At 63.3% G+C, this 24,279-nt stretch overlaps 1 protein-coding gene across 5 annotated transcripts in view; it reads left to right on the plus strand.

Annotated features, from left to right (window-relative positions):
• The window catches only part of SHANK2 (SH3 and multiple ankyrin repeat domains 2), a 399,303-nt gene that overhangs the window by 111,552 nt on the left and 263,472 nt on the right, over positions 1-24,279 (plus strand). For all 5 annotated transcript variants that reach the window (XM_062195675.1, XM_062195679.1, XM_062195676.1 and 2 more), the window contains one exon: positions 36-102. In XM_062195675.1, coding sequence (XP_062051659.1) covers positions 36-102 — 67 coding nt within the window. The remainder of the gene's footprint in view (positions 1-35; positions 103-24,279) is intronic.

Genomic DNA, 24,279 nt, shown 5'->3' on the forward strand with positions numbered 1-24,279 from the left:
AGCCGACACTGAATTCCCTGTGGTTCCCTCGGCAGGTGGCGATCATCGCAGGGAACTTCGAGCTGGCCGAGTACATCAAGAACCACAAGGAGACGGATGTCGGTGAGTGGGCGCGGCGGGGTTGGCTTTGGTTACGAGAGGCTCGGCTGCCGTCCAGAAGCCTCCGAGCGCAGGGCAGAGCCTGACTTTAGCCAGCTCAGCGGAAGACACGGAGCTGGAGCCTCTTCCGTCGCTGGCCTCTGTGGAGCGGGGCTGAGGAGGAGCCGGCGGCAGAGGGTGCGAGGCGTGCACCTGCTTCTTGGCACGGGTGGCGCCATCCTCGCCGAGGGCGCCAGGGCCACGCTTCTCGATTTAGGAGGGCGGGGAGGGGAACAGGCAAGGTCTGGTCCATGGCTCTGGAATTTGCTTCCTGAAGGATGCCTGATTCTCCCAGGTGGTGATAAAAGTCGATGCTGGTCATTTACTCGCTTGTCCAGTTTTGAACAAGGGACGACCCCAGGAGCGACCCCAGTGTAACCGTGGTGACACTGCTGGGTCATCCGTGGAGCCAGGGCCCCACTCTGGTGGAGGGGGTTGCTGACCCCGGGGGAGGCTGTGCATGTGTGGGGGCTGGGGCATATCTCTGTGCCTTCTCCTCCATTTTGCTGGGAGCCCAAAACTTCTCTAGAAAAAGAAAGTCTTAACAGAAGGAAGGAAGGAAGGGGAGGGAGGGAAGAAAGATCCAGCAGGAAGTGAGCCGGGTGTCGGGTTGTGGAAGCCGGCCATCGGTCTCCACCCCTGAGTCAGGTTAATTTGCTGCCGACTTTGATGTGTTTCCCGGAAGACACCGTGACCTGCACATGTCCTCTGGGTGACAAGATGGCAAATGAGTGTGGGAGAAGGGGGCCGCTGGGGTCCCCTGCCCACCCTCGCCACGGTGCTGATGACCCTTCCCCTCCTTAGTGCCTCTTGTGCCAACCAGGAGGGTGGTCTCGGGGGCGCCTCCTGTCTCCCATCGCCCTGCCACCGGCTGGGCCCAGCCCGGCACCCTGGACGCGCCCACTGGCCTGCTCCCTCCGGCCCCTGGCCTGCACAGGACCTGCAGCGGGGAGCAGTCCCGTTGGAACAGCAGCGGTGAGCTTCTGAAGGTGGCGCCGCGCCGATGAGGGGTGGGGTGGGGTCCGGGGGGCCCTGTCGTCACCTTGCCCCCGCCCGCCGTCGGTGTGCTTCGCTGTGGCGTGTCCTCCATGTCGCGTGTCCTGTCAGTGCCTGGCAGGGGACTCACGCAGGGATGCAGAGCAGGTGCCCGGCTTGCATCGTCCACCACCCCGCGCCGGGCATCCGGGGCCTCCTCGGGCCTTGCCCGATGCCGACGCGCCCGCCCATGAGCCAGAGCACATCACAAGATTGCTCTGGGCACCAGGCCTGTGCCACGGCTGCACCAGCTCCCCATGTGCTGCTCCCAGAGACGCATGGGTTGACGTCTGTGAAGCGATTTGGAAAGTGATCCGGGCTCTCGGAGTGCCAGGGACCATCTCTCCGCCATCTCCCTGGTGTGGGACAGGGGGACAAGTATGGTAGCGGAGCCTAAAAATCCCAGCTTCCGGACCAGGAATGAGGACACAGGTCCCACCCCACACCACAGCTGCAAGGGTTGTCAGTGCCCTCTGTGTGTGACGGCGACAGGCTCTGGGGTGGCCTCCTTGGGGTCATTACGTAGATACCATGACAGGGGCCAGGGCCCGTGCAGCCAGCTCCCTGAGTGGCACTGCTGGGCACAGGGACGTGTGACCCCTGCCCTGACCGTGGCCCGACAGAGGCACGGCCCCTCCCCTCCTGGCTTGGGTATCGGAGCCAGCCGCCGCCTCTCCTGCCCACGGCCAGCCCGGCCATACTCGTCCTTGGGCCCGGAGCTACTTAGCCCTGCTGGCGAGGCCACGCTCTCCCGTTCTCGTCTGTGACGCGTGCTTCCTTTGCCAAGTGGGTTTTCATGATCCTGGTGAGTGTTTGGATGACTGACAGTAGCCTGGGGGGTGGGTCCGGTCTGATGCCCCCTCCCCAGCACCGTCAGTTATTTAGTGAGTCTGTCACCAGTGTCCCCAGCTCGGGGCCATCTGTGTTGCATTTGGGGTCTCCAGTGTGGTGCCCTTGAGAACCCCCCAGGGCTGCAGGGAGGTGGGGAATGCTGTTCCTGTCACCGGCGGCCACGGAGGCCACGGCTGCTGTGGCTTTGGGCTCTCCCAGGTGGCGAAAGGCAGGAAGGGCTTGGAGAAGCCACACTCCCCGGGGCTCCCCTCTGTGTCACCAGGAGGAGAAAACCCATGAGAAAGAGCTCTGTCTCCCGGGCCTCGTGTTTGCAAAGCAGCAGACCCACGTTAGCAGACCCGACGTTCGAACAGGGTGGCTTGGTGTTTCCCAGAGCGACGAGGGGCGATGGCAGGAGGCTGGGGGGGCCTCTCTGAGCTCCGACATCAGTGGCTGTGTTTGCGGGTCCCAGGCCAGCAGCTCCTGGGCCAGATGGGGACCCGGTGCTGTGTTAACTCCTCCCCCAGGGTGGAGCCCGGAGGCTCCTTCCGTGCCCCATTCTCCACCGCCGAACCCCTGAGGCTGTGTGGCGGGGACCTCCCGAGTCTCTGTGTCTGTCCGTGCGGGCTCTGCCACCTCCTGCACACTGCCTGCAGCCGGCCTTGTATGAAACCTGCTGACTTCTAGAGAGAACAGCCACGGGGAAGAGTGGACACGAGAGGGCCTCGTGTCCAGCTTGACCCGCACAGCATCACATCCGTCCAGCTTCCTGCTGTCTGTGGGGCCGGGCTCTGCCTGAAGCAGACGGGGAAGTGAGCATCTGAGGGCAGGTGGGGGTGGTGGAGGTGATGTTGGGCGTCGGAGAGGGGCAGGGTGCCGCACAGCCGTGCAGGGGCACTGAGACGCTGGGGCTGGAGAGAGACCTGGCCTTGTTGACGATCCATGGGAAGCCAGTTCTGTGTTTACCCCAGGCCAAGTCCCTGCCTGGCTCAGGTCTGCTCTGTTCCCCCACTGGGGAATGGCAAGTGCCCCCGGGGGCTAAGTAGTACAGGTGCGTGGATACGCGAGTGCCCGGGCGACCCAGGAGGCGCACTGGGCCCCGATGGCTGGATCCAGCAGTGAGGCCTGGGCTCTGGGCCCCACAGACGTGCGTGCCGCCCTGGGTGATCTCTGCCGCCCCCAGCAGCCTCTCCCCGGGATGCACGTGTTGCCGGGAGATGGCGCTGGCACTGCCCGTCTGCTCTCCGTCCAGGGCCTGCGATGTTTCATGCAGAATCACCTGCTTCTGCCTCCACGTTCGCGTCTACTTGTCAAAGAGGAATAACTGTGCGAGAAACGCTCCTTCCAGAGAGCCGTGAGGCCAGGAGCCCTCACAGGTGAGGGACAGTGACTGGGAGGCAGGAGGCAGAGGCCCCTCTGCGGGTCACCCGGCTGTCGCTTAGAACCCAGCCGTCTGCCCTGGTCGTCTGCTAGTGTGGAAAGCCTCAGGCACAGACCCCCGGTCCTCACGGGGGAGCCTGCCCGTCCGCCCCAGAGCCGCCTCCTGTCTCCGTGTGCAGAAGCCTCACTGCTGGCCCCTCCGCAGGGCCCAAGACATTGGCCCCAGCTCGCTACGTGTGGGCACCGCCTTCCCGTGACACCTCAGCCCCCGAGGTCCTGGCGAGACCCATGCGGATTTGGGACCACGTGTGCATCCCAAGCCCTTGGGAGGGGGGACCTCTCCCCTCCCCTGTGTCTAGAAACAGTCTAGGCAGGGCTGCAGATGCCGGCAGCTGCTCAGAAAAAACACGCTCTGCCATCCACGTGGCCTCCCCCCAGTTCCTACAGCCCTCCACTCCTCTCCCTGCCCCTGCAGCCCCCACTCCTCACCCTCACTCCTGCAGCCCCCCCACCCCTGCAGCCCTCCACTCCAACCCCCACCCCCTACAGCCCCCCACCCCCTGCCCCCCCCGCCCCTGGCCTGTCCCCAGGGGCCATCTTCAGAGGCCAAGGGAGGCCTGGGTGGGCGGTGGGCGGTGTGGATTCAGTGGTGCTGGGCCCTGACTCCAGGTCCTTCGGGTCTGGATCAGATGGTGAGAGCCGGCTCCCTTCCTGTCTCTGGTTTCGGCTCAGCCCCTCCACCCCTCTGTGACCCTGTGTCTGTCCGTCAGGACTTTCTTCACCTGGATCTGCACAGCTCATTGGCCGCAAGCTAGGGAAGGGGTAGGGCCCGGGTTTGCACTTTGCAGTGCTAAGCACGGCTTGACTTCAAAGCTGTGCCCCAGCACAGGAAAAATGCAGATACAGCGGGGTCTGGCCCTGACCCGCGAGGCTGGCCCCCTTCTGAGACAGTGAGGGGGCGGTTTGAGAGACCCCAGCCCTACCTGTTCCTGCATGGGATAGGGGCACGTTTCCGATCCCCAGGTTCCAACTTGGGGGTGAGCCTGGATTGATTATCCCGTGGTCCTGCCTGGGCCGGCTAATGGGATGCCTTTTTGTCAAAAGCGCCTTTGAGATCCTAAACCGCGTGGGCTGTGGAGCCTGGAATCCTTCGCTTTCCAGGCACCGGGGAAATCCACGCGCTCAGCAGACCAGGACATGGCTGTAGGGGGACGGACGGTGACCTCGGTGAAACCCGGCTACTGGCCGAGCGGGCGAGCAGAGGGCAGTGGGATCCAGGCATCGCCTGGAGACGGCTGTGTCTTTTTGACAGCGAGAGTGCGTCTGGTGGAGAAGCATTCGGTTCACATGCCAGCCGGCGTGCGTGCCGCGATGCCCAATTCTTTTTTCCTAGCCCCCTTTCTCTTTAAAAAAGCAAGCGTGACCTCTGTCCAGTGATTTGGTTTGCCGGCTGGAGGAGAGTGCTGGTTTGAAGGCGACCGTGGATGCCAGTGTTAATCCCTGTGTGTTGTCAGCCAGCGGTGAGCGCCGGCCGGGTCCACGTGTCCAGCCGGCTTGCAACGCTTCAGCCAGAGCGCATGCAATGGCTTCTGTGGGATGGAGGTCCCCGGGGGCCGGGCTGCTGGGGAGCCGGTGAGCTTTGCCTGGACGAGCTGTCGGCCACAGCCGCGGTTCTCCTTGCTTTTGCCTGGCGTTCCAGGGAGATGCTGTGGCCGACGGAGCCAGGGACATGGGCTGCTCTTCATCAGGCCAGCGAGGTTTGTGGCCGTGCGTGCCGTCCTCGTGCGGCGGTGGGGCGAGCCGGGGGGCTTCCTGCGTGCCCGCAGGAGGCACATGAGCTGCGGTGTGAGCTGCGGCGCCTGCCCAGCCGGCCGGGAGTACTTGGAGACCGTTGCTAGGTGTCGCGACCGGCTGCCTGTGCAGCTGCACGGTGGCTATGAGGGCGTGATGCCGGGAGCGTGGTGTTTGCACACAGATTTCTGGATGTAACTGTGTGTGTGTGAGGGGCTGTGCGGGAGGGGCTCGTGTGTGAGAACACGAGATCCGGGCTGATTCTGAGCCGTACCTGTGTGGTAGACTGCCTGCTGAGAGAGGACTCAGATCTGATGGGAGGGGAGGTATCCCTGGTCCTGGCGTCTTGACTGCAAAATGTGCTGCTTCCGATGAGACACAGCGGGGAGCAGCCGCGCGCGGCTTTTGTGTTTGCAGTGGAACCAGCAGATCAAGGAAAGCCCCACATCGTACCCGACTCCCTCCCTCCAATCTCACCCATGGGGTCCCCACTGGGAGTTCTGCCTCCCCCGGCTCTGAGCCTGAGCCCTCTGCGGCAGCGCCAGGGCCCGGTTTCACCCAGGAGTGTGGAGCAGGTGCTCAGCTGTCGCTGGGATTCCCACGGTGTGCGCGTGGCTCCGAGAGGCAGGCCGTGAGCCCCCACAGATGCAGCCACATGTGAGCTGGTGTGAGAAGCCGTGGGAGCGTGCAGGGTCTCGCCTGTGTGCAGCTTCTGGGCTGTGCCGTCCGACGTGGCCAGCTTGCCCTCTCTGTCCGCACCCAGGGCTTGTGCCTTCTCTCTGCCTCTGCTAAGAGACTGGCCTTGTGGGTGTTGCTGTGCAGCTCCGCCCCCACCGCACCCCGCCCCTTCCGGGGCCTTCGCCTCTGGACAGTCTGTTGCCCGGCCACAGAGCGTGGCCGCTGTGTTGCCGCCCAGGCAGTGCCTTTTCTCTTGGGCCTCCGTTGTGGGCAAGAGAGGATGGGACGGGTGCTTCCCAGCACCGATGCCTGGGTGGGTGTCCACGTTGGGCTCCACCATCGTCTCTGGCCTGTCCCGGCTGCCATGTGCCCTCCACTCCCGCAGGGCTTGTGGGGCTAGTCCTGATTGGCTGTAGGAGTGACCGCAAGGCTTCAGTCTCTGGTCCACCCTGTGCGTCCGGTGAGCTTTGCCTTTGGTGTCCGTGTCCTGTCCACAGTCTCTCCTGGTGGCCTTGTCACCTGGTCCAGCTTGCTGTGTGGCCTGTCCCACTTTAGTCAAATCCAGCAGGCTGGAGCCAGGGCCTGGGCAGCGGATGCACCCTGTCCCACTGCCCCTTGCCCTCACTGGCCACGTGCACCCAGGCAGTGTGGCCCCCGAAAGCAGGTCCCCTGCTGTTCCCTGCCACGGACACACACAGCCACCTCTGTGCCCCCCGCATTGAACTGTTTCCCAAACCCCACCCTTTCCCACATCTTTGTGCCTCATCCTGGGCTAGGGAAGGGCCCTCCCCACAACACGCCCCGTGGACACTTCCGAGTCCGACTGCCACCCCCAAACCCCGAGGTCTCTGCAGCCCCCTCAGCGCGAAGGCAGCCACAGGGGTGCAGGGAGCTGAGCGCCTGGGCCGTCCTCCACTGCTTTCCCAGGTCGTAGCAGAGCTGGATCAGAAGTGGAGCGGCCAGGACTCGAACCGGCACCCACATGAGACGCCGGCACTGCAGGTGGCAGCCTTACCCGCTACGCCACAGCGCGGCCCCATGTGTGTCATTTTACAAAACCGACAGCATCCTGGCTGTAGTCTGAAAGAGCCGCATGCGGGAGGACTTGGCAGGCAGATGGTCAGCTCTGTGCCCGCGGGACGGGCATCCTGCACATGTCCAGTGCCGGCTCCCTTCTGCCGTGGTCACTGTGGGGACCCCAGCCTCTGGGAGCAGGTCTCAGGCAGGGCCCCGGGGCGCTCCGGATCCACCCAGCTGTGGCCTGCAGGTGCCCCTCCCACCAGGCGAGCTCCTGGAGGGTCAAGAGCTGCTCCCGGGCACTGGGTGCGTGTGGGCAGGGGGATGGCACAGATGACACGCCTCGGCGAGGCCCTGGGGTTCCTGACCTCGCCCCTGCCCCCAGGCTTGTGGCTGTGGTTCCCGTTCTGCCTTGCTCAACCCAGGCGCCGTGACCCCGAGGGGCCCCTCCTCCCTGTCCAGCTTCGCTCTGTCCTGCCCGTCCTGGCAGGTCCAATGCAGCGGCAGGCCCTGTCCATCTCGGGGTCCCGTTCTCAGAGCTCTGCTCGTCTCTCGCCGAGCGTCACAGAAATCGGTCCCCTGGGCCCCACGGGGAGCTCTGCAGCCGACTGGGCTCTGGTCGTCAGCATCCCCCACGCCGGTGCTGAGGTCTGCACGGCGGGAACGGAGCAGGTGGAACCCCAGGGCACGACTCAAGCACCTGTCAGGTCCTCCCCTCGGCTGGGAGAGGCTGGGCTCCTTCGGGCCACTCTGCCGTGGCTCGCCAGGCTTGCGAGCCCTGGGTCAGCCACAGCAACCCCCGGGCCGTGGCGGTCACCGTGGTGATGCCCCGGGCTCCAGCTGCACTGTGGCTGCCTTTTGTTAGGGTCCTTGCTGGCAGCCCTTGGTGGGGTTCCAGGTGTTTGGGCCCCGGGAGGGGGCGGGGCGTGTGTGGTGCAGTTGAGTTGAATGGAGGCAGGCGTTCTAACTCCGCTGTAATGAGCACAAGTGGGAAGGCTCCGTGTGCTGGGGCTGAGGCACAGATGGAGGAGCCCGGGAGGCGGCGGCCACCGTGAGCACCGGAGCCCGGGAGGGGCCCTGGCTCGGGGTGCAGGCCAGGCACGTGCGCGTGCGTGCACACACACACAGGGCCAGCCCTGGCCAGGGACACTCCTGGGTCAGGGGCGGGGCAGCCTCAGATAACAAAGAACCCCAGAAAACGCCCTCCTTCCCACAGACCGGATGCACAGGCGTCCACCAGGGTCTCCTGTGGCAGAGCGAGACGAACAGCTGAGACGCGTGGGGCAGAGGCGGAGTCCTGCGAGGCTGGCCGTGCGGGCAGCTGCGGCCGTGTTCCTGGCCGGCCCTGGAGCCAGGATCTTGTCTCGAGTCGCCACGCCTCTGTGCGGTCACCATTGCCCCCAGCTCTGGGCAAAGCCTGCCGGAGCCAGAGGGGAGGGAGCAGCCTCCAGCCCTGGGCAGCCCTGCAGAGAGCTCGAAGGTCTCTCAGCTGGAGCGAAGGAAGTCGTCGCTGGCTCACGGGGTGCGCGCTGCCTTCCCTAGGGGCCCCTGGGCAAGGCCACCACGGAAGTGCCCCACGGGGGCTGGGTCCCCATGCAGCAGGAGTCCCTGGGCCTTCTCTGGGTCCCTGTAGGCTGATGTGAGGCTCCCCAGGTCTCCCCAGCAGTAGCCCCTTCCCATCAACGGGGTGACGTGCTCCAGACAGCATGGCGGAGGGAGGTGGGGGCTTACCCGTGGTGCCCATGTCACCCGGATCCCCCCCACACACAGGGGCGTTGAGTGCTGTGGCTAGTGTTGGGTTCTGGACTCGGTCACAGTCCCTTCCAGGTACCCGTCTTCCCATGAAGGTGAAGGGTCTCAGCCGTGGGGGGGGGGGGGGGTGTCTCCGTCTTCACAGGCACTTGAACTTGCCCCTGAGCCGAAGGTGGCGGCCATTGTCTGCCCCGCGGGAGCCAGCACTCCCCGGCGCTGGCCGGGGCCTTCTCAGAACGCTTGCCCCCCCTCTCCCCCCCCGCCGCTTGCTTGTCCGTGTCACCGGGGGTCACAGCCCGGCCGGCACAGCACCTGGCACTGAGCAGGTCCTGAGCTGACCTTGCGTGAGTAGACTGCCGACTGTTCTGAGCTGTTCTCGGCAGTTACAGGTGCGAGAGACCCATGTTTCTCTGCGGCGGCCATCCCCACGGAGCCCAGCGGTGCCTCCCTCCTGACCTCCACTTCCCCCCCAGGAGGCCCCTCGCTCCCTGTTCCTCTGCCTCTGGGAGACCCTGGCTGGGGATGTGGTGTGGGGCACCGGCCCGTGCCTGGACCCGTCACGGTGGCCGAATGCGTCCGTTTTCCTTCTCAGTGCCAGGAGCGTGAAGGAGGGCAGGGCCTGGAGAGGCTCAGTTCTGCTGCTGGGCGTGAGGCGGGCGCTGGGTCCCCCCTGCCTGGCCTCCTTCGGTTCTGGGCCGGCGGCCAGCTTTCCATCCAAGTGCCAGCAGGGCGGGGGCAGGCGTGATCCCAGTGAACGGGGCGGGAGGCGGCAGGTGCATAGCCACCATTGACAGCTGGCTCAGGAAGCTCAGGGACTGACCCATGGCCCGAGCCCGGGCTCCAGCCCACAGGTGCAGGCTCCCCTCCCCCGCCCCGGCCGTTGTCCACCAGGCTCTAGATCAGCGTGCTCTAACAGAGGCAGGAAGTCTCGCAACACCACGCCTCGTACCTTTGGTTACGGTATCCCTCTGTGCCCAGGACAGAAGCAAGCAAGGGGCGAGGGAGGACTGTGCAGTGGGGGCAGGGAGTCAGGATTGCCCACTTCTCCTGGGGCTGTATCCCTTAGAATCTCTCACCTGAGCCCCGCCCCCCCGAGTTCTTTGTCCTCCTGCATTCAGGTTTACCAGGTGAGAGGCAGCCACAGGACCAGGACCCAGCAGTGGCCACATTCCAGGCCACCAGGAGAGGGCGCCGTGCCTCCCAGTGCTTGCTCAGCCGCACTTCCTGCTGGAATTTCACCCGTCACTCACTGTGATTGACGGGACCCTCGTGCCCCCCTCAGAGCAGCGTAGGACGTGGCCAGTTCAGGGTAACCAGGTTTAAGAAACGCAGATTCCGATCCGGACAACGCCTTCAACACCGATGTCTGTTCTCACGTTCTAACGTGACTTCCACTGAGACCTGCACGGAGCAGAGATTGGCCAAACTGACCGCTGGGGGACTGACCCCCACAGGGACGCCTGGGTTGGACTGTGGCCCTGCACACGAATGCCCAGTGGCACTGACCCGTGTCCGCCCGGTGGGGCCCCGGCCTGGGGTGGCTGACTTAGGGCTCCCCAGTGGGATGCAGGGAGCAGCTGACTCAGTGGAAGCCACGCCTGCTCCTCCCCTGGCGGTGATGTGGGGTACACACGTGTGTGCACGTGATATGGGGGCCCGGCAGTTTATCAGACGGTACCTGAAAGTTATTTCAATTAGCATCGCTCCTCACATGATACCATGTTAAATCTGATCTTTTTTTACCTCCAAAATAAAATTTTTAGGAAGATTTGTTTGTTTGCAAGGCAAAGCGACAGAGGGGGAGAGACGGACACACGCGCGCACACACACAGCGAGCTTCCAATGGCTGGTTCTCTCCCCAAATGCCCACAATAGCCGGGGGCTGGGCCTGGCTGAAGCGCAGAGCCTGGAACTCCATCTTGGTCCCCCGTGTGGGTCCAGGGGCCCGAGCACTTGGGCCATCTTCTGCTGCCTTCCCAGGCACAGTAGCAGGGAGCTGGATTGGAGTGGAGCAGCCGGGACTCGAACCAGCGTGCTGATAGGGGATGCTGGACTCTCGGGCCTCGGTGTGACTGGCTCTGCCACAGCAGTGGCCCCTACTTCCAGAAACTTCCGCCAGCGGTCAGGTGGTTTGGATTTCCCAGGGTTTGCTCTTTGTCGTTTGGTGAGATTGGGGTGAGGTTTATTCCATCGACCCGGAAACCCATTTCCTTTCCCGATCACCAAGTCCCATCACTCTGGAGCACTGCAAAAAGTTCCTATCGCGTGGAATTAAAAGACAAGGTGACGGCGCCGCGCTGCGGCGTGGCAGGTAAAGCTGCATTCCATGTGGGCGCTGGCTGCTCCGGCTCCCTGCTGATGGCCCAAGGCCTGGGGACGCTGCACCCATGTGGGAGATCCGGAAGAAGCTCCTGGCTTCAGCCTGACCTGGCCCTGGTCATTGTGGCCATTTGGGGAGTGAACCAGCAGAAGGAAGATCGATCGATCTCGCTCTCGCTCGCTCTCTCACTCTCTCGCTCGCTCTTTCTCTCTCTCACTCTCTCCCTCCCTCCCTCTCTCTCCCTTCCTTCGTAACTCTGCCTCTCAAATCAATCAATCAAAACATAAATACATAAGAAATAAATCGATTTTTGTGCAGAAAACCTTGAACCACGCAGACGAGAGCCTTTAGAAAGTTCATGGAAAGCACGTGTTATGAAATAACTGCACGGATTCCAAACACTTTTCTGCACCCAATTAAACTCTTTACTTAAATTTTACACGAGGTCCTTGAAATGCCCTCTCCTGTCTGTTTCGGTTTCCTGATGGGCCAATGATAATTGCCTTTATTATTTTTTTTAAATAGAAGGGTCTTGTGCCTAGGCGGGATTCCTGGGGGCCACGTGCACCTCAGCCCGGTGCGAACCCCGCCTCCTGTCGCCCCGAGTCTCGTCGGAGGATGTTAACGTTGTCGAAGCAGATCCCATCAACTGCATTTGAAAAGCAAAACTCACGGTTTCGTGTCTCAGAATAGCCCCCGAGTTCTGGGATGCCGCGGTTGCCGTGGCAACGGTTCTTTGGGGAGCCATGACGTCATCCTGTAAACCCAAATTCTCATCCCCTGGGGGCCCTGCCAGCCAGGCAGAGGCCCAGGTGGACTTGGGGATCGTCCAGCTCCTCCCTTCCCGCCGGCCCCCACGACTGTCTTAGCCTTGTCCGTGTTTGGGGGTAGAGGAGTGGGGGTGGCGTGTGGAGTAGCCACGGAGGAAATGGACTTCTGTCCCAGGGACCCTGTTTTGGGGAGTAACTGTGGCACCCTTCCTCCTGGCAAGGAATGCCAGGCCCAAGAGCAAGCCTAGACACCAGCACCTGGCAAAGACCTCCCTGAGTGGAGGGCGGGGTCAGGGTCAGGTCAGGGTCAGGGCCAGGGCCAGGGCTAGGGAGTGAGAATGGCTACAGGTTACTTTGTAATTGGCCGACAGGGATGTGAGCAGGGATCAGGAGCTGTCTGGGGCCCCAGAGGGGACACACCAAAGGCACAGGATGACCAGGTTCAGGCCTTGATCATGGCGTGGCCAGTGGAAGGCCACCTTACATGTTTCCACTGCTGTGGTCAGGATGTGGTTTGTCCCCCAAGGGTTCCTGTGTGGGCACCTTGGTCCCCAGAGTGGGGATGTGGGGAGCAGTGGGACCTGCAGGTGAACTCCTTTCCTGGCTTCCTGTCTGGTCACCTGACCTCCACCTCTGGCCAGCGCTGCAGCCCTTGCGATGCTGTCCACTCGAGCCCAGCTGCTGCCTGTGCCCTTTGACCCCTGGAGCTGTGAGCTTTTCTTTGTAAAGTCACTTGGCCCCAGGTGCCTGGCACAACCCCAAAAGAGTGGTGCTGTCCCCTCCCCTGGCCGGCTCACCTACCATGGGGGGTTCCTGGTTCCTCTCCTGCTCCCCCCCCCCCAGTCTCTACACTCGGTGCGAGCCAGAGTGACGGCCACAAGATGGACGCAGGGACCACCACCCTGGATCCGTACAGAGGTCTGGACGTGGAAGCTGCTCCCCCAGAGCGACTGCTGGGAGACTATTTATAGCCTTGGCTTAGCCTCCTTAGTGAGATTATTCATCTGTGGCTGCCCGTGACACGCCGCCCGCATCTGCCGGTGAGCTCACGGGAACGACGGCGTGCACACGTTCCTGCCGTGAAGCAGGCGACGTCGCCGGGTCCGCGTCTGCTGCTCCGGAGCGCGGGGGGTGGCTGGGGGTCCCTGCGTGTTGGAGGAGCACAAGTGCTGGCTTCCCTGAGACGACCCCGAGTCGGCCTCTTACAGACTCCGGGGTTCCGTCCAAGACGGTGCTGGGGCAGGTGCGGCCAGCTTCTCATCCGAGCAGAAGTCTGGACGGAAGCCCAGAGGCCTCCAACCACCTCTCAAGTCACGTTCAAGCGGGGCCGGTGCTGCTGTCCCCACTGCTCGCCCCTACTGCCCGCTGCAGAGCCCCTCAGGGCCCCGTGGTCTTCTAGCCCGAACTCCAGGGTTTCTCCACCAGAGACACCGTGGCTCATTCCTCCCCACCTTGATTTCCTTCCTTTCTCTGCTCCGCCATCAACGGTTCCACAGGGTCCTGGCCACAGCTCCGCCGTCCAGGGGCTCCCAGCCTCTGTGGGAGGCAGGCGTGAGGCCCGGGGCTCCCGCTGCTGGCCCCTGCCCACTCCCTGACGCCTGTGAGCCCTGTGCTGGCAGCTCGCAGACCCTCTGATCACCCTGCCCAGAATCTGCCCACCCAGCAGCCCAGACCCCGTGATCTCAGGGCAGCCGGGTCCAGGTTCTTAGACACACGAAGGAGCTCCACGAGGAACGGGGAGAGGCCGGCAGAGAAGCAAGATCTGTTTCCATGCAGAGCGGAAGTAGCACTCAGCAAGGCCAAGTCCCACCCTTTGACCTGAGGGGGTGGGGGGTGCCCAGGGTGGGGCTTAATTGAATATTCAACGAGGGTGGAGTTTGGGTCGGGACCACTTCCTAGCCCTTTTTTGAAAATCAAGGAAGTGTCCTGGCCTCAGGTGCATGATGGGAGTGAGAGTGTCAGCACGGCCATTTTATTTATTTATTTATTTATTTATTTTTATTTTTTATTTTCTTTGACAGGCAGAGTGGACAGTGAGAGAGAGAGAGACAGAGAGAAAGGTCTTCCTTTTGCCGTTGGTTCACCCTCCACTGGCCGCCGCGGCTGGCGCACTGCGGGCGGCGCACCGCGCTGATCTGATGGCAGGAGCCAGGTGCTTATCCTGGTCTTCCATGGGGTGCAGAGCCCAAGTACTTGGGCCATCCTCCACTGCACTCCCTGGCCACAGCAGAGAGCTGGCCTGGAAGAGGGGCAACTGGGACAGAATCTGGCGCCCCGACCTGGACTAGAACCCGGTGTGCCGGCGCCGCAAGGCGGAGGATTAGCCTATTGAGCCACGGCACCGGCCATGGCCATTTTATTATAATGACATTATAATGAGCTCAGACTCATTGTGGGGTTGTGGCGTGTAGTCTTATTGGCTGTTTTTAGCCAATGTTGGTTGTAACCGATGGAACCTGAGGTTTTGCCTCGTGTGGGAGGGGGAGGGACAGCCATTGGCCCATGGGGGCCTCAGCTCCTCTCTGCCCCCTGCCCCCTGCCCACATCACCTTGCGGACCGAGTGGTGTCCCCACTTTAACGTAAATTCACGTTAAAGCTCACTCTCCGCACCTGAGAAAGCAACCGTCTGTAGACCGGCTCTTTCCAGCAGCGGTCACGTGAAGAGGAGGGCCCAGGTGGGCACCAGGCCTCACCCCCAAGGGGGCTCCTGCCTCTGTCCACAGCGGGGTGCGTGAGGCTGTGGGCTCGTAAGCAGCCTTGGGTGATGTGCTGGAAGCCAGGGGACGCAGGACGAGAACAGTTCTTGCTGAGGTCCCGCTTTGGGGTTCGTGCTCTCTCGGCGTGGGCAGCAAGGGGTGAGGTTGGCTTTCCCCGGCATCCACACAGAAGGGCACGTGGGCCAGGTCCTCCTCTGCTAGCCTCTCTCCACCTCAGCGCCTCCCTCCCACCCCCGGGGGCAGCCTCGGACCCCGGGGACCCCGACACCCAGAGCCGACCTGGGCTGCTGGCTTCCCTTCTCCCAGGGCCTGGTGCGCGGTGCCAGCAGGAGCGCTCTGCTTCCTCCCAGGGTCTGCGTCAGGGCTGGGTCTGTGGATGGCGCCTCAGGCTTGCTCCAAGAGTGCAATGCCGCATCGACTCCGAGTGCCTGTGGTAGATGCAGAGACTGACCCAGGGCGTGCAGAGCCGGCACCTGCAGCCCTCACCCGGTGGGGCCCGGCACAGCGCAGAGCCCACGGGGCACTCGCTGGCGGCTGAGGAGCCGAGGGAGGACAGAGAGGCCATCCAGGGGCGAGGCAGCTGCCAGAGGGGCCCCGGGACACATGGGAGCCACGCTTGGCTTCTGAGGTGCGGACAGAAACTGGGGCATGTTCCCCGGCGCTCACGCAGGGCAGGGGCGTGGTTTGTACTGAGCGAATGAATGAATGAGTGAACAAATGAGGCCCCGCCCCTCTCCAGGGGTGTCCGCCGGCATCTCCTGAGTCCGTGGCTGGAGCTCGAGGATGGTTGTTGATGACAGGTGGCTGGGGAATGAGGCCGCACGCGGGTGGCGCCATGGCCAGGCCACAGGGCTCGGGCGTCACAGGCGTCCTCCTGGCCCCCGACTTCTGCTCTTGCTGCGTGGGTTCCGGGAGTCCCCCAGGCCTCCGCGTTCGCGTCTGCACCCTGCAGAGCACTGCCTCTGGTCTGTGAGCTCTCGATGCTTGTCGGGCTGGCAGACACTGCCCGTGCCCTAACCACTCTGCTCTCCTGCACAGCCCCTTGTCCGGCCAGAGAAGTCATGCCTGCAACTGGGCGTGGAGTCTCCCCTCTGTGCCCACCGTGGGCTGTAGGCCCCCCAGACCTGCTCCTGGGGCCTCAAGGAAGAATTGAGTCCATCCAGGCTGCTGTCCCCGGGAACCGGGGACTCGGGGCTGGAGTTTGGAAAGGGCAGGCGTGTGTGGCGCACAGCCCTGGAGGCTGGAGGCTGCGTCAGGGCGACGGCGCCCCCTGTGGTCCTTCTGTGAGGGGACCGGTGCCACTAATGACGGAGGTCCCTCCTAACAGCAGCACCCTGGGGCTGGGGCTCAGTGCACAGATGTGGGGTCACGGACCTCCACTCCGTCCCGAGGCTGGGTGAGCTCCCCACCACACAGCGGTTTTCCCTGGAGAATCCCACCCGGCACGGAGTGGTCCTGTGCAGGGCACTCCCCAGGAGGCCTCGGCTTCCTCATCCCACAGCGAGCGTCTGGCTGAGCCGGCAGCTGGGGCTGGCTGTGGACGCCGTGAGTACAGCCACCGGCACCACCCGTGGCCGGCGCTCACTCTGGACTCTGCCCACACAGACGCCAGCACCCCTTACTTTTTCTTCCATCTTTTCTTTGCCCCACCCCCACCCCCTGGGTACTCCTGTCTCCCTCACTGCCCCTGCCCACCACCCCCTGCCCATCTGGAGTGGCTGGGGTCCCACAGGGGTTGCGACGGGAGAGGAGTGCCCCCAGGCACTCTTCCTTTGCCTCTGGACGACCAGGGCTCAGGGCAGCAGGTGGACATGGGGTGCGACAGGGGTCCCTGGCAGCTGTGTCAGCCCCGTATCGGCGCCGTGCGTGCGTCACGAAGCCCCGTGAGCAGGGTGGCCTTCCTCACAGTGCTGGGCTGCAAGTCCGGGTCCCGGTCTCAGGCTCTCCGGTGCCTTTGCCTTGAAGGAGCACCTGTCATGTTGGGTGAGGGCCACCTGGATGATTTGGCTTTGACTTGACGACCTTGAAGACGACCCTGCCTCAGAGAAGGTCACAGTCGAGGTGCTGCGGGCAGGGGTTTGGGGGTGGGGGCGGCACACACTTCTCTGTCCATTGCCATCCTGATGGCCGGCACCAAGAGGCCAGAAGGGGGCGCCCGGTGTCCCCTGACTGTGGCCACAGCCCGGGTGCAGGAGAGCAGCTGGGCGTGAAACAAGTTTCAGCCTCCACCCTGAGCCTCTGTTGGGGACAACGCTAAAAATGAGGATCGGCATTGGAGCGGGTAGGCGAGCTCTGTCTTCTCCCTCGCAGCCATGCCCGGGGCTTCGCAGGGCGGCCAAGGAGGCCAAGCAGAGGACACTTGGGCCTCACCCAGGCATGGCCAGCTTTGGGGGTGCTGAGCTGAGGCCAGGCCTTGGGGGGGGGGCACACGATTGCGTGTGGTGCAGGTGCTGGCAAAGCCAGGGCCGAGGGTCTATGTTGGCAAAGCCAGCGGCAGCCCCGTCTCACTGGCCCCGTCTCTGAGGACGGAGGCTGTCCCTGATGACCGCAAGCCTTGTTTGGCCACCTTTGTCCTGGGAACAGGGCAGTATTGAGGGTACTTCCAGATCTGCTCAGATTTCAAAGTTCCACTTGTGCATAGGTGCTTCCCTGCCCTGTGGGTGGTTCAGAGCCGCCCCTGGATGGTCACTGCCCACTGCGTGCACCTGAGCCCCCGACACAGGTGTCTTCTCGCCCAGAGGCAGTTCCACGTCCGAGTCTCCTTGTGAATCCCAACTTCCAGGTGCTGGGCCTGGCCTCTGCCCCCTGCCCTGCTGGCCACGCTGCCTCCCCGAGCACCCAGATCACTCCCTTTCTCTGGGATCCAGTGTGTGTCCCAAGCCAGGAGCCAGAACCCCACTCCCGGTTCTCCTCTTTTTACCCCATGTCCTGTCTCCAAACCCCAGATCCAAGAAGCAGGTCCTGCCCCTCTGCGCTGCCTGGCTGTCTCCCTAGGCCCTGCCCTGTCGCCCTTCACCCAGGTACACAGAGCAGTGCAGGGGCCTCGCTGCCCGCCTCTTGGTTCTACCTGTGGCCCGTTCTCCAGCTCAGCGGCTGGAAGGCAGATCTTTTCAGATAAGGCCCAGAGTAGACCTCGCCTCGCCTTGCCTCCCCTTGCCTCGCCTTGCCTCCCCTTGCCTCGCCTCGCCTCGCCTCCAGTGCTGAGCCACTTCAGTGCAGTGAGTTTGCTACTGGCCAGGGTCCTTGTGGCCCGGGAGACCCTGTGTGACCGCTGTGTCCCAGCTCTGTGCTCTGGGCCCTCTGCCCCCGCCTTTCTTTTGCACCCCATCCCTTCTGCTCCTACCCACCCCATCCAGGTGAGGTGCTCTCTGTTGCTCTGGGTGAAGGTTGCATCCAGGTTACTTATTGTCCAGCTGAGCTCCCTGAGGTCAGCGACCCTGTCTGGCTTGTCCCCTGCCAGTGCCCCACAGCTGGAACGCAGAAGCCACTCAATTAAATTTGAATGTACGATGGGTGAGTGGATGGATAATGGATGGGATTGATAGGTGATGGGTGGGTGAGTGATGGGTGAGCAGATGACGAATGGGAGGATGGGTGATGGGTGGGTGAGTGATGGATGGGTGATGGGTGATGGATGATTGATGGGTGGGTGGATAGGTGCATGAATGGATGGACGGGTGTGCGATCGGTGGATGACTGATTGGATGGATGATAGGTGATGGGTGGGTGGGTGATGGATGGGTGATGGGTGTATAGATGATGGGTGGATGACGGATGGATGGATGGGCGCACAGGCAGGTGCACACATCACTGACACTTGCAGAGCCGCTGTTGGCTTTGGGCCTGTGTCTCCAGGCTGAGACCCTGCAGCCTGTACAGAAGGCAGTGGGTACAGCGATGGCACCTGGCTGCGACGGTCACAGGAACAGACCCTGACTCAGAGCTGCCGTTGGTTACCTGACCTGTGGGAGACGCCACCTCAGCGCCGTGAAGTCTGAAAAAGGCATTTGCGCAAGTTTTTTTTTTTTTTTAACACAACTTATGATCTAAGCAGCCAGTTTTCCACCAAATAAGACTCCCAGTGAGAACTGTGACTGGGTCGTGTGCTGCGATGGGGTTCGCACCCAGGCCCGCTGGGGTGTGTCCTGTCCTCTGTCCCAGAGCCGTGCTGGAACACCATGTGGTCTGTAGTGATGTCTGAGTTTCCGTCTCACCGTGTGGTCTGTAGTGATGTCTGAGTTTCCGTCTCACCGTGTGGTCTGTAGTGATGTCTGAGTTTCCGTCTCACCGTGTGGTCTGTAGTGATGTCTGAGTTTCCGTCTCACCGTGTGGTCTGTAGTGATGTCTGAGTTTCCATCTCACCGTGCGGTCTGTAGTGATGTCTGAGTTTCCATCTCACCGTGCGGTCTGTAGTGATGTCTGAGTTTCCATCTCACCGTGCGGTCTGTAGTGATGTCTGAGTTTCCGTCTCACCGTGTGGTCTGTAGTGATGTCTGAGTTTCCATCTTCACCCCGTTCTGCAGCACCAGAGCCTGTTTCATGGTGTTTTGAGGGCACGTGCCCCTCCCGGCTTGCTGGGAGTGCAGATTGGAGAAGCTGGGCCGTTCTTGGGCTTGGGGCTCAGTCATTAGCAGGTACCAGAGGCAGGCAGGCAGGGCTTGCTGCTAAAGGAGCCCTTCCCATGGCGGTGTTCAGACCTGCGGGGCAGGGTGGGGGGGTTGCCAGCCCAGGCCTGATGGAAGTGCCGGGCGGTGTCCGTCTACAGGCACATGGGGACACTTGCCCAGCTGGCACTGCCCACCGTAGCGAGTAGGATGGGGTTCAGTTGAAAGTGCTTCCTACATGCTGGGGACAGAGCACAGGCTGAGACGCAGCCGGGCTCCTGGGGAAACAGGAGTGGCACCCGGAGGGGACCTGTGGGGTCCCTATGTCCATAGTCGATGAGCTTGCCCTGACCTCTCCCCTCTCCCCACAACTGCGTCCCATGTGCCCAACACAGTGCCTGGTCATAGCCGGTGCCCACCCAGTATTGGAGAGTGAAGGAAGGGATGGATGGATGGATGGACGAACACATGGACAGATGCAGGGCTGGGTAGAGACGTGGAGTAGGTGGTCGGGCCGAGGGCTGGCTGGGTGATGGACGTGTAGGTGGATGTTGGATGGGTGGGTGGGTAGGTGCGTGAATGGACCGTGTTTTCTAAAATGCGGGATTTCCTGCCATTGGCTGCTCCTCTCTCCATGGCATTGAGAGTTTGGGCAAACCTCCATCCGTCTGCTCAGGTGAACTGGTGACGCCCTGTTGGTCTTGCTTCGTGGACTGAGTAGGTTGAAGGGTGAGGACGGGGCTCCTATCCCCAAGGGGACCTGAGCTGGCCCAGGTGGGGACAGAGACGGCCAGCGGAGGACACACCTGGGTGCCCTGAACCAACAGCTCTGCTTCTTACCTCCTTATTGCTTTAACTTCAGAACGCACTCACATCCACGGGCCCACTGCAGCCATGGCGGGGGAGAGGCCCAGAGCGGGAGACACGGCTGGGCTGTGGTGAGCACTGGCAGGTGCCTGTGCTCGGGAGCTCAGGACAGTGTGCCCGGGGAGGTGGGGGCGGCAGGGTCAGGGGGCTGCACTCAGCTTGGTGCGGGGCAGGGAGGCAGGAGGGCCTAACCCTGCACTGGGGGCGGGGCTCGGTCACTGTGGGCCTGACCCTGCACTGGGGGCGGGGCTCGGTCTGTGTGAGCCTGACCCTGCGCTGGGGGCGGGGCTTGATCTGTGTGAGCCTGACCCTGCGCTGGGGGCGGGGCTCGGTCTGTGTGAGCCTGACCCTGCACTGGGGGCGGGGCTTGATCTGTGTGGGCCTGACCCTGCGCTGGGGGCGGGGCTCGGTCTGTGTGGGCCTGACCCTGTGCTGGGGGCGGGGCTCGGTCTGTGTGGGCCTGACCCTGCGCTGGGGGCGGGGCTTGGTCTGTGTGGGCCTGACCCTGTGCTGGGGGCGGGGCTCGGTCTGTGTGGGCCTGACCCTGTGCTGGGGGCGGGGCTCGGTTGGTGTGGGCCTGACCCTGCTCTGGGGGCGGGGCTCGGTCACTGTGGGCCTGACCCTGCTCTGGGGGTGGGACTTGGTTGCTGTGGACCTGACTCTGCACTGGGGGGTTGGGCTCGGTTTGTAAGGGCCTCACTGCGTGGGGGCGGGGCTTGGTTGGTGTGGGCCTGACTGCGCTGGGGCCTGCGCTCCGTTGGTAGTCCGTGCTGTGAGGTGTGGGCCTGCAGAGCCCTCCTGTGGGTTCTGAGGTGCTCGGACCGGATGGGAAGAGGGCACAGTGCATCCCCCGGCTCTGCTGGCACCACCAGCCCGCGTGTGTCACAGGCCTCGCTGGCAGGTCGCGTGTGGGGGCAGGGACTCGCTGGCTGTGTGTCTTAAGTAAGCAGCTGAGTTTAACGTCTCTGAAGAAATTTCCTTGACTCCGTGGGGTTTATGACATCCGTCCGTCCATCGTCTTCACAGCCGTCCTCCCCCCCCAGCACCTACTCATCCATTCACCCGCCCACTCACCTGTTCATCCACCTGTCCATCCATTCACCCGCCCACCTGCTTAGCCAGCTGTCCCTCCACCCACCCATCTCTGCATTTATCCACCCACCTGGGCATCCGCGCAGAGCAGCTGGTACTGAGAATGTCTAACCCGGGACGTAGCAGCCCTGGTGCCACCGTGAAAGGTCAGGGAATCACAGGTGAGGGCGAATGAAGGGCGCTCAGGACGGCTCTGCTGAGGGCAGCGTTCCGGCTAGGAGGTGGGAGGAGCCTGCGTGGACGGGTGCACCGCCTGTCGCTGAGGCCAGCTTTGCTGGGCCCCCGGCCCCGGCGTCGCTGGGTGGGGTGTGGCTGCGGCCTGAGCCTCTGGTCTGCAGTCTGCAGGCTGAGTTCTGCTGTTCTGAGGCGAGGCGAGGTCTCCGAGGGGTTCCGGCAGAGAAGTGTCCGTGATTTATGTTTTGACGAAGAACCCTTGGATTGCCTCGAGGGAGGCAGCTTAGGAGGCCGCGGTCACGCCCAGGGAGACGCAGCCATGGACAGGGCCTGGGCGGTGGCGAGGAGTGGAGGTGGCCACGGGCTGAGTGGTCTGCCCAGCCACACCGCCGTTTGAGGTGAAGCGTCGTGTACAGCTCCACGTGCTCCCCGCCACGCCTGCCGGACAGGGCCCCGTGCAGGAGGGAGTGGGGACGCAGATGGCCACGCAGCACCTGCAAGGGCAGCGCCACCGCCGCCGTCTTGTGTGAACGTGGACGTGAGTTTCGGTGAGTGCGTTTAGGACGGACTGCGAGCTGGGGTGAGAAGCGGACGTTCCGTGGAGGCTCCTGCACGGCTCCGCCTCCTTCTGGGGGAGCACAGGCTGGGCGCAGCCCCTCCCTAACCTTAGCTCCCAGCGCGTCTGGGCTGGGACGAGAGCTGAGAGGCACAGTTTGCTCTCAGTGTCGTCTTGTGACTCTGTGCACCCTGTATCCAGCTGTGCTTCAGGGCCGGGACGCCAGGGTGGGGCTGGCGGGAGCTGCAGTGGCCACGCCCCTCTCCTGCCAGCCCTGCACACGTGCACACACGCACATGCACAGACACGTGCCTACACATGCACACACGTGTGCGTACACACGCTGGTCCTGACATGACACACAGGAGCCACGTAGCCAGGCCCGTGGCCACAGAGGCACTGAAGGCCGTGGGCACTGTTGTTTGGCCCTCGGAGCAGTCAGTGAGCGGCCTGTGACGGTTGTCCGGCTGATGTCCTGACATCATGATGCGAAAGTCTCACGCCCTGTGTCGGCTCCTGCTGGAGAGGCCCTGAGAAGCAAGAGGTGGCAACACATCCATGGGGCACCGGGTGGGCCACAGGACCCCAGACATGTCCGTGGGGGCACCGGCTGGGCCACGGGACCCCCGCCATGTCCGCGGGGGCACCGGCTGGGCCACGGGACTGGTCAGCCACTCAGGCTTCCCTGGGTACCCGACCAGGGACTTGGCCCTGATGCCTGTGACAGACACCAGGGCCTCTGTCAGGAGACGTAGCCCCCAGGGAGAAAGGTGGGGCGGTTCCCACCCAGGCCCGGCGGGAGCGCCGAGTCCTGTGCACCGTCCACTTCGGTCCTTGCAGACCCTCGGGCTGACTTGCCCTGTACCACTGAGTGGCAGGGAGCCTCGGGCTGTGGCTGCCCCACTGGGCACTCGGGTCCCGAGCCCTGGGAACCGGGGAGGTCTCTGTGAGTCCAGGACCAGCTCTCGAGCGCGACTCCCAGCCGCTCTTCCCACGGCCAGGATGCATCTCCTTTGTCCCTGTGGTGGGGACATTTGGTGCAGACTGTTGACCGAGCCTTCGCAGTGAGAGCCAGAAGTCCCAAACAGAGGCCAGAGGCGAGGCACACGGTGGGCAAAGGCAGTCCTTGGCTTCTGTCCAGAAGGTGCCAGGGTCCTGGGTGGTGCTGGCTGCCCTAGGAGGGGGCAGCAGGTGCCTGGTGGGCAGTGGGCCCAGGGCTGGCAGACACGTGCTGCTGGGGGCTCTCTGGGACCTGGGGGCTCTGACTAACAAAGTGGGACTCAGAGGCCTGCCTTGAGCGCTGTTGGCACTTCCCATGGGATGATCCAGGGAGGCTCAGACGCACGACGTGGGGGAGGTGGGAAACTCACAGCCGCTGTGACTGTCCAACTGTCCACCCGTCCACACATCCATCACCCACCCCCAACCACCCCAACCCCCCACCCATCCACCCCCCACACCCCCACCAGCCCCCCCATGCATCATCCATCTGTCCACTCACCGTCCATCCACCCACCCGTCTGTCCACTCACCGTCCATCCACTCACCATCCATCCACTCACTGTCCGTCCACTCACCGTCCATCCACTCACCTGTCCGTCCACTCCGTCTGTCCACTCACCGTCTGTCCACTCACCGTCCACTCACTGTCAGTCCACTCACCTGTCCATCCACTCCGTCTGTCCACTCACCGTCTGTCCACTCACCGTCCACTCACCGTCCATCCACTCACCTGTCCATCCACTCCGTCTGTCCACTCACCGTCTGTCCACTCACCGTCCACTCACTGTCAGTCCACTCACCTGTCCATCCACTCACCTGTCCATCCACTCTCCGTCCACTCACCTGTCCGTCCACTCACCTGTCCGTCCACTCACCGTCCACTCACCGTCCGTCCACTCACCCACCCGTCCACTCACCCACCCATCCACTCTGTCCGTCCACTCACCATCCGTCCACTCACTGTCCATCCACTCACCCACCCATCCACTCACCGTCCATCCAGTCTCCATCCGTCCACTCTGTCCGTCCACTCACCGTCCGTCCACTCTGTCCACCCACTGTCTGTCCACTCTCCATCCATCCACTCCGTCCACTCAGCATCCGTCCACTCACCCACCCGTCCACCCACCATCCGTCCACTCACCTGTCCATCCACTCCGTCCGTCCACTCACCCACCCATCCATCCACTCACCGTCCACTCACCGTCTGTCCACTCTCCATCCATCCACTCTGTCCGTCCACTCAGCGTCCGTCCACTCACCCACCCATCCACTCACCGTCCACTCACCATCCATTCACTCTGTCCACTCACCGTCTGTCCACCCACCATCCGTCCACTCACCTGTCCGTCCACTCCGTCCGTCCACTCACCCACCCACCCATCCACTCACCGTCCGTCCACTCACCGTCCGAGAGAGGCAGCTGGAAGTCCCGCCTCCTCTAGCCAGGCTTTGTCTCGCGGACACACAGGTGCTGCCTGTGGAGCCTGAGTCCTCCCGGCTGGTGCTGATGGTGCTATCTCCTTAGCCTGCAGCCAGCTGTCTACACTGCGT

Source organism: Lepus europaeus, chromosome 7, assembly GCF_033115175.1.
Source record: "Lepus europaeus isolate LE1 chromosome 7, mLepTim1.pri, whole genome shotgun sequence".
NCBI lineage: Eukaryota > Metazoa > Chordata > Mammalia > Lagomorpha > Leporidae > Lepus > Lepus europaeus.